The 9,832-nt window shown below is 40.0% G+C and overlaps 1 protein-coding gene across 4 annotated transcripts in view; it reads right to left on the bottom strand.

Annotated features, from left to right (window-relative positions):
- Parg (poly(ADP-ribose) glycohydrolase) overlaps nucleotides 1–9,818 on the bottom strand; it is a 110,928-nt gene extending 101,110 nt beyond the window's left edge. For 3 of the 4 annotated variants that reach the window (XM_010622500.3, XM_010622501.3, XM_010622503.2), the window contains exons 1-4: nucleotides 9,318–9,818; nucleotides 3,783–3,849; nucleotides 2,196–3,176; nucleotides 810–993 (exon numbers count right to left, since the gene is read on the bottom strand). In XM_010622500.3, the coding sequence (XP_010620802.1) occupies nucleotides 810–993; nucleotides 2,196–3,176; nucleotides 3,783–3,849; nucleotides 9,318–9,534 (1,449 nt within the window). In that variant the 5' untranslated portion in view covers nucleotides 9,535–9,818. The remainder of the gene's footprint in view (nucleotides 1–809; nucleotides 994–2,195; nucleotides 3,177–3,782; nucleotides 3,850–9,317) is intronic. The other variant, XM_033761906.1, reaches the window with a different exon arrangement.
- Nucleotides 9,819–9,832: the final 14 nt, after the last annotated feature.

Consider the following 9,832-nt stretch of genomic DNA (forward strand, 5'->3'; position numbering starts at 1 on the left):
GGCTGGTCTCGAACTCACAGCAATCCTCCTGTCTCAGCCTCCCGAATGCTGGGATTACAGGTGTGCACCACCAAGCCCAGCTCACAACATTGTGAATATTATTTAATGTCACTGAATTGTACGCTTTAAAAGGTTAAAATGTTAAATCTTATGCTCTGCATATTTTACTACAAATTTTAAAATGTAAGATTGGTTTATGACATATGGAGTTTGAGATACCTGTGAGGTAGTCATACAGGTGCACAGAAGAATCTGAAGCTCTGAAAAATGGGCAAAGCTGGAAAATGTACTGAACCATATAGAATTTCGCATTTGCAAACATGTAGTGGGTACTCATAAATACTGTCAACTGAATTTTTTTTTTTTTAATTTCGTATTGTGGATTGAAATAGGGCCTTTGCACTGAGCTACATCACCATCCCTGTTTCAATTTTTAAGATGAGGTCTTGTCAAGTCAATAAATAAAGTTATCCAAGCTGGGCTTGATCTTTCTGTGTCAGCCTCCCAGAGTGCTGGGATAGATGTGTACTACCATGCCAGCTTGTCAAATGAATCTAAAAGGGTGGGATGGGGGGAAGAACCCAATGAGGTTTCTTAAAAATACTGAAAAATACAATTTCATCATTAGCTGACAATGATTCATCTTGCTGATTTAAAGGCCACATTAAGTAAAAAATCATTTAACTCTGTGTTGTACACTTCTGAGTACTATATATGCCTCAGTCTGCTTTTCACATTAATAAATATTAATTAATAAATAAATCAGGATCTTCAGTCTTCTCTGCTCCTGAGCAAGAGGTGAAACCCACCCGAATAGTCACTGTGTGATTGGCAGATGGTCTCAAGAGAGGCAGCCGACTCCCACACCAAGGCATCCTTCGCATTTCCTCCAGAGGAGTTCCCAGCCACTTCTTGTCTGGAGAAAGGTGAGGTGGAATGTACTTAGGCATCTTCCTTTCTGTTCTTTGATGTCTGATTTCACACTGTTCTTTTCTAAGGTCAAGATAAATGTATTCAGTGACAAATTTATTGCTTCAGTTCATTTGGACACACAAGTACAAAACTTAAACCCAGAATGATCCTATTTAAAGTGTGCCAACCTTGCTGCCTCATTTGTTTTACATTTACAATCAATACGAAAACTTATAAAGCTTACAATAAAAACCAAGGGCTCATTTTCTGTGGTGGGAATTTCGAAGTACACATAAATCACTTCCTGAAAACAGAAATGAGCCACAGGTCATGCTCTACATTTAGATGTCCACCAAGAGCCTCATGTACCAGAGGAGCGGGCACTTTTGAAAGGTGACTGAATTATGGGTGTGCGACAGTTGACTTGCTATTAGGAGGCACGACCTGGTTAGAGGTTGGTCACTAGAGATATGACTGGAAGTGTGTACCTCCCTCTCAGCTCTGCTCCTCTCTGTTCCCTACCACCATGACATGAGCAGGCCCATCTACCATGCCATCTTCTACATTTGAGCCTGCCACATATAGGGCTGAAACTTCTGAAACATGAGCCAAAATGAACCTCCTACTTTACATTCCAAGTGTCAAGTACTTTGTCATAGCAATGAGAAGGTAACTAAGACATTGGTTAGTATCACCTACTTCTCAGGTCTCAGTACTGTTAATCTTCAATGAAATGAACTTAGGATCCCATGCTAGGGAAATGAGATGAGAGAGATTATCAAATGGGCTTTACGATTCTATATGGGGTAATAGCAAAAATATAAGCTTTGTCATCAGCTATATATTGCATTTAAATATCAGTATTGGCAGACACAAGTTACATGATTGCAATGTATTTTCTAATTCAAATTTCAGCTTCTCATTTACAAGTACAATACCACTTGTCTACCTGTTAAGAGAATCAGAGAAAGTGTAATATACACTTGTTCAGGAAATGGCCCAACAGTAGCTACTATGAAGTCAATATTCTCATGTTCTGGAGTTATCCATAAATTCTGTAAGTTCATGAAACTAAAGATCTGATTGCCAATATTCATTACTCCTTATTTTGTGTTTCTGGACTTCTGAGAATTTAAACTTTGGTGTGTAGGCTTAAATTTAGCCTACATGTTAAAGGAAGTCAATTGATTTTACCGTTAAGGCCTAACTTTGTTAAGCCTCCTGTATAAAGTTTTAAAATACATTATGCTCCCAAAGAGATACTCCTGAAGGGACAAGATTACCTTCTGTCCTCTGATTTAGGTATTCTCACGAAGTGGTCAGTGATCTTGGAGTCCCTTTTTACATGCTGCTTAGAATTTCTGCATTCTACATTAAGTGTAGAAGTACTTCCAGGTGGTCTGGCATTTAAATCATTTACCCCCGTGCTCCTCTCCCCTCCTTCAAATTGAAAATGTAATCTAATTTCGCCCCCTTTAGCAGAATACTGCTTCTTAAGTTCACTGTCAGCTTCATTCGCTTGCAACCTTGAAGGTTTGTTGGCTACTTGGGAGGAACTACCATCTTCTTGTTCATCAAAACCTGGACTTGTCTCTTCATCTGCTTCTGAATCTTGACAACTATTTTTGGAATTATCTACATCCATTGGTGACTCGGGTTCACTTTCCTTCTCAAATGGAGAATTTCCTAGGCTATTTTCTTGTCTACTCAATTTGTTGTCAGTTTTTGGTTCAGTTCCAACATCCTCACAGGTAACATCTGACAATGGGCTCTCTGGTACCACGTCTATCTCCTCCTGCTCACAACCTGCAAAGTCTTCCCCAGAGTGGCAGGATGTGCAGTCCTTCTGGTGACTTCTGGCTTCTCTGGCCTGTTCATCTGTTGTCTGCTTCACATTTGCAAGCTTTTCAGGTGTCAGGAATTGTTGATTATCTCTGCTTTCTTTGCTGTCTCTGTCACTGTGATGATCACTGTGGGGGGACTGCTCGATGTTGGCATTACTGAACTGCTCTGGCACCAGAGTCACCGTTGCAGGTTCACTTTCTGAAAGCTGCTCTGTATGTTTTCCTTCTTTCTGCCACTTACACATCACTGTAGTCTGATGCTGATTCAAATACTGTGTCCTTTTCTCAACAGGTGACTTATCAAGACTTAGTTGAGAAACACTTTCTAATTTTTCCACATTATGTTGGTAAAAGTTATCTTTCTGTATAGAACTCATCATGGATTCTATCCTTGTATTATTGTTTTCTTTACTATGCAAACTGCAAGAGAACAGAAAGAACTGAAAACAACTTATAATAAATAAAATGTCACTTAATGGATGACACCTCTACAAATAACACAGCAATAATTATATTCTTTGTTGTTACCCAAGGACACAGAGTGCTCTTCCCTTATTCCTTGTCTTTGCACATGACCATCCCCAGCTATGTACCTGGAAATTACCTGCGTTTCCTTTAAATCTCAAACTCTACTCACTTCCTTAAGAGCTCTCCTTGGGCCCAAAAGCAAAGTTCATCTTTTTGTTCTTCTATGTATATGCTAAACGCCAGTCATACCTTTACTGCCTCAACCCTTTATTGCAGCATTTATCAAACCAGGCGGTTTGATTGTTAATTGTATGTCTCTATGTTTTTATGTACTATTACAATGTAAGTAGCTTAAACTCAGGGCTATTTTTTTGATCTCTGTACCTGAAGCATAAAGCAGGGTCTCTGCTCATAGGAAATTTCATATAAAGTATTTAAATTGATAATGAACAAATATAGATGAAGAAAAATAAAAAAGCAAGAAGAAATAGAGAAAATACCCCAGAGCAAGATAAAGTAATTCCTCATTAGTTTCTTTGTATGTGTATGTCTCTATACCTTTCTGATTCAGCTGCCTTGATTTCCTTGGTGTCCATCCAATTGGTAATAGCCTTTTGCTTGAAAACTGTATAAAAAAATTAATCAATTAATGTATATACATAACATTCATTCAACTAGAAAACACATATAGTCATGTAATACACATAAGGCACTTTGTTAATTTCTGTGTATTAAATGTGGATTAATTACTCCTTCTACCCTCAAGTACTGAGCAAAGATAAGAACAAAAATGCTAATTTGGATGAAATCAGATCAGAACATGTAGATTCAAGTCTATTGCTTGCTTTTATTTTTTTGGAGACAGTTTCCTGCTACATAGTTCAGGCTGGTCTTGAACTTATTATGGGCCCCACCCGGGCTGTCCTAGAACTTGCAGCAATCCTCCTGCCTCAGCCTCTTGAGTGCAGGGATTACAGGTGTGTGCTACAATGCCTGGACAAATCTATATCTTCTTATGTGACTTGGAGAAGGGTTATTTCTATTTGTTTCAGATTCCCTATCTGGAACATATGCAAATTAACAGTATTTTCTAAGGGACTAATAGGAGGTTTAGAATAAACTAATAATGATCTACGTAAAATGTTCAGGACACCATCCAACATATGCTTGCTACTGTAAATGTTAGTTCTGAATTATCTTTATTATTAAAAGAGGTCCGAATAAGAAATTCAGGTATTTTCCAGGAAAATATGACCTTCAGACATAAGATTAAGTGAGGACACTTGCTAAGATTTCTTGGAAAATGCAATGTTTGAACTGTGCCTTAAGAAATAAACATGTAGTCATATACAGGGAAAACCATAAACAAAGGCACTAACAGGAGATAAATATAAAGAACTTTGAAAGAAAGCAATAGGAAATAAGAGTTGAAAAGTCAGTCAGGAACATGTCACAGAAGACCCTGAATGAACCATGAAGAAGCACAAGTCACATAGAGAGCAGTGACGCCAGAATTCAATCTAGGAAGCTCACAGCCACACCTGACAAATTGGCTTGGACAAATGCTACAGGCAAAAGCCAATGAGAAAGCTACTGGTCTCCAGCTATCCAGGTCATCACGAGGTTAGCAACAAATGGGAGGTAGGGCAACAGCCCAGACCTACTGAATCAGAATCTGTACGACATTGTGGTGAGGATGCATATTTGTTTCAAAAGTGATTTTAATAATGAACTAAATTGAAAAACTACTGGCCAAGGACCAAACAAATTCTTTTGAGAGTAGTAAAAACTATAGACTTCATGATGACGGGAAGTTAAAGATGATACTAAGCTTTAAAGTTCAACAGACTTGAAAGACCAAGGCAGCGTGAAGTAGAAATACAGAATTGAATGTAGGGGAAAAATATGATTAGGTCAATTCTGCACATAATAAATTTGCGATGACAGAGATAACTAGATAGAAATGATCAACATTCAGTAGCAAAAGCAGAACTCAATAGTTCAGGAGTGGGAGATGCAATATAAATGCAAGTTATTTTATATAATCATTAGAAATGAGTTGTCAAAACTTAATATACTGGGCATGGATTAAATATCTAACGTTTTAGTATAAAAAACAAAATCTTAAAGCATTCTCTGCCACTATCTAAATTGCAATGCAAGAACCTAGGCACCTTAAGTCAGACTCATATCTCTCTGTGTGTCCTGAAATGTTGTAATATGAGCTGAACAGTTGCAGGCTCAAACCATGAAATTAACAGTTTACCTATTACTGGGATAATGGCACAAGTGAAAAGCATTTCAGATTTGGATAGACTTTTATACTCAAGTACACTACACTTGGGTGTCATAAAATTTATAGTTTCTATAAAAGAATTTAACTTATACTTTCCACAGAACACTAATAGCCCAACTAGAAAAATCTTTGACTGGTATTCTTTATATTGTTTCAATCACAAGAAATAATTATATACAGATGCTATTTCTCATTGTTAAGCACCACTAATTTAGTGATTTGATTTTGTATTTTTATAGCAAGTCAGCTGTCAATGAAAGCACTATCTATAATCAGCAGGGACTAAGAGGATAAAACATTTGATTCTGAGACTTTTCTCCAGTTCCATTTATCCTATTTAATTTCATTCTATAGGTCGAGCATCTCTGACATGAAAATCCAAAATGCCCTGAAATCCAAAACTTTTTGAGCACTGGCACTGATTTTGGAGCATTTCCCATTTTCAGATGAGGGATGCTCAACAAATAAAGTCTGCACAAATAATCCAAAATCTCAAAAACTTTGAAATTCGAGTCCCAGCATTTCAGATAAGGTACACTCAATATCAAACATAGCTAATCTAATCCAGAAAAACCCCAAATCACAAACCAGCAATGCGTCCTAATACTCATTTTGAGTCAGTTAAGACTTAAAACACCTTTTCCCATGAGGACTAATGGTCAGGATGCAATGGCTAGGTTTCTCTAATACACATGAAGCACAGTTCTTCAAAGCTAAGTCCATATAACGTAACATCTACATGTTTGATTTTACGAACAACCATGTCCAGTGAAAGTGAAGAAGGCTCCTTCCTGTAGTCCTGAAATGAAAAAAACATGTTCACTCATGGTCTGCAAGCTGCTGATTATGATATCTGAAGCCCTAGTACAGGATGAAGAGAAAAAGTAAAAGGGGAGCAACCAATATTTCCTGTTAATCAAATATCTTAGTTCTTGTTTGGGCCCCAGTGAAAGGACTGCTCTACTTCTTTTTCCAATACCACTACTACTGGTTTGCAAAGTTTTCTAACACATAACAGGACTGTTCCAGATCTTTAGCCTTCTTTCTCCTGAAGTAAGCGTAAAATGATACTCTCCAGGCTTCTAAGGATTTTCTTAACTAGAAATAATGACAGCAAAGGGAGATAAAAAGAAATAATGAAAACAATACATGATGCAGAGCCAAACAATCATGCAGTGAGACCTCTGCTTAGTCAGTGTCAGTACCTTAGTCAAGTTACTTCACTTCTGTGAGCCTGTTTCCTCACCCAGAAATAGGGCTAATAACATGCACTCTCACAAGGGTTATATGGATCAGTTAAGAATATAAAAATGTGAGAATATTAAGTGCTCAGTCTCATAAAGCAGACACTCAACAAGTATTTCAACACTTCTATCTAATTTCTTTTCACTGAGATCAGTAGTTCTCCCACTTTATTCTGACTTCATACCATTCACACTTATCAGAGCCATCACTTAATAACCAGTGTATTTCAATGAGACCATTCAGGCAGGAAATAGAGATATAGGCAAAAGGCACAAACGTACTAAAACTGCCCGCATTTCCAAAGAAGACTTTATTTCTACAAAGTCCCTATAGCAACATAATTGGATAAGTCATTCCTCATCAGAATGCCAACAGCATCCTGAGTTCTGCCTACTATGTGCAGATTTCAGTCAATGTAAGAAATGTGCCCAGGAAGACAAATAATACAAATTTTAAGGACGCTGAGTACCTATTTTTCTACATCATCCACTTCTTCCAGGATAACTATATTTAAAAATTGTAAACACCAAGTTCCTAAAAGAATTCTAAAACTTGAAATGATTTAACTTTGAACATTATGTAACTGGTGTCCAGTGTCAGGTATACAGAAAGCATTGCACATATGAAATGTCCATTTGGTTCTTCTACAGAAAAATGAAGACCAACTAACGAGGAGTGAGTGCCTAATCCTTGCCAGCAAGTACATATACTACTCCATAATATCTGATAAAATTTATAATGTGAATTTGTAGTGCTACTACTTCAGCCTTTTATAATATTAACCAAATGATATTCCTTGGTTTAAAGCCTTTTTTGCAGCCCCTCCCCATTAGCTGAAGAATAAAGTTTAATCACCTTAATTGGCACTGGAATTTTTCCACAAATAAGCTCATCTTACCATCCTGCCATCCTATGTTTCAATTCCACCAACTTCCTGGTGTGCTATTCCCTCTGCTGACATAATTCTCTCTCCTCATTTATATAGCAAATCCTGCTCACCTGTCAAAACTTAGTTCAAAGGAAGGGACAAGAAAAAAAAGTCAAAATAGATTGGAAAAAAATGGAAGTTTCGGTACATGAAGGGGAGGGGGCTTGAGGGAATGGGATAAAAGAAAAAAAAAAAAAAAGACAGTTCAAGTCTGCTTGCCATTGCCTGTAAGTCCTAAGACAGGTACCTAAGAGTGCACCATTTAAGAGAACTGACAGACCTCTAATAGGCCTTTTCTACCATAAGTTAGACTTGCCTTATGCTTTTCTGGCCATTTCTCTTCAGTCTACCTTTAAATGGTGTTCATAAGGTTTCTGCCCTCTGTTACTTTACTTTCTCTATAAACTTAAGTGATATAGATTACACACCCATAGCTTCCATATTACGTTTATGCTAAGAACTCCTCAATTTCCTGGTCAAAAATGAATTTTTTTCTCAAGTTCCAGTATGTCCGAAGCTCTCCTGAATCCACCCACTTCTCCCTTTTCCTACTGTCCACATTCAAAGCTGAGCCAAAATTGTCTACCACCAGAAGTGGGCCTCTACTTGCTTTCAATCCATTTTTCATTTCCCACACAAAAACTGTACGGCCTTTTCAACAAATCAGCCTAACCCTCCTTCTCCACTGCAGTGGAGAGAATGGCTTCTTGCTCTTAAAAGTCCGACAATCTCAGCACTACCTATATATCCCAGTACAGCGTGAACTGTTTTTTCTCTGCTTCTCTGCAGTCTCTTGTCTCACTATTCTGCTGTTTACTCTACCGACCAGTTGCATGTCTGAAACACCTCCTTACTTCCTCTTCATTCAAGGGACGCCTATAAATCCTTTGGTCTTCAGAACAAGCACTGTGTCTTAGGGAGGACCGTCTCTAATCCCTACCAGGTCAAGGAGATAGGAGTCCTACACATCAGTCTGTGCCTCACATGTCAGAACATCCATTACTCTGTTGCACATAGTGATTTGTGCTTTTGTCCATGTCTCCTAACAGACTTTAGGATATGAAGGTAGAGACCGAGCTCCTCGTGTTCAACATCTTAAGCCAAGGACAAGTACAATTGTAGTTAAGACTAATATCACTGCACTCTGGAATCCAGAAGGAAGTGAAGATGCAGCAGCTTTCTTTCATCTACTGTCCTAGAGGCTGCAGGGCCCTACTGTTTTATATACAGCAGCAGATCTCCATGACTAAGGCACTTTGTTCATCAAACCCGAGGAAAGTTTTTTTGTTTGTTTTTTTTTTGGAGACAGGGTCTCGCTATGTAGTTGAGAGTGACCTGGAACTCACTATGTAGCCCAGGCTGGTCTCGAACTCACAGTGATCCTCCTGCCTCAGCCTGCCAAGTGCTGTGATTACAGGCGTGCGCCACCACGCCCGGCAAACCCGAGGAAAGTAAACAGGAGGAGTCTCCAGCCACTTTCCACCTTAAGAGTAAATGCTCCTCAGGTTTCTCCCTCCACCTGCCGCACTAGGCAAAACGCAGTCCCCCCGCCCCCCCATCAGCAGCCCTAGTTGTTCAGCAAGGGGACCAAGAAAAAAACAAAGCTTCTTAGTTCCCCACGTACCAAGCGAGGTGGCGACGCCTTGGTGCGGTTCCGCCCGCCCCGGGACGAAGCCTGGAGAGAACGGCGGGACCCTGAACTGCACAGGTGCGTCCTTGGAGTTGAGAACGCGCCTTTGCCTGCCGGGGAAGCTCCGGGAGTCCGAGGCCGCCGGCAAAGTTGCAGAGGTGTCCCACCGAGGTCGTTTGGTGCAGGGCTCACAGCCGGGGCCCGCACTCATGCTGGGACCCGCAGCGCACGGTCCCTGGGCCGGCTAGGGCGGAGCACCTCATTAACTAACCCTGAGGGGCACGGACTGCGCCTCCTTCTCGGCGCGTCCCCGCACCATTCCCTCTCTGCTGCTGACTGCCTCTATAGCTGCTGATCCGCGGGGCTCCAAGTCAGGACCTGTACCGTCGCTGGCCTTTCCTTTTCCGCAAGTAGCCGACCTGCCTCAGGGCGCCCCGCTTGGGTGAGGAATACGTTCGCTTTCCCACCGCCGGAAAGCTGCCGCCAGGCGCTCGACTTCCGGGAGCACA

Source organism: Fukomys damarensis, unplaced genomic scaffold, assembly GCF_012274545.1.
Source record: "Fukomys damarensis isolate Sample0158 unplaced genomic scaffold, DMR_v1.0_HiC HiC_scaffold_1, whole genome shotgun sequence".
In the NCBI taxonomy this organism is placed as follows: Eukaryota; Metazoa; Chordata; class Mammalia; order Rodentia; family Bathyergidae; genus Fukomys; species Fukomys damarensis.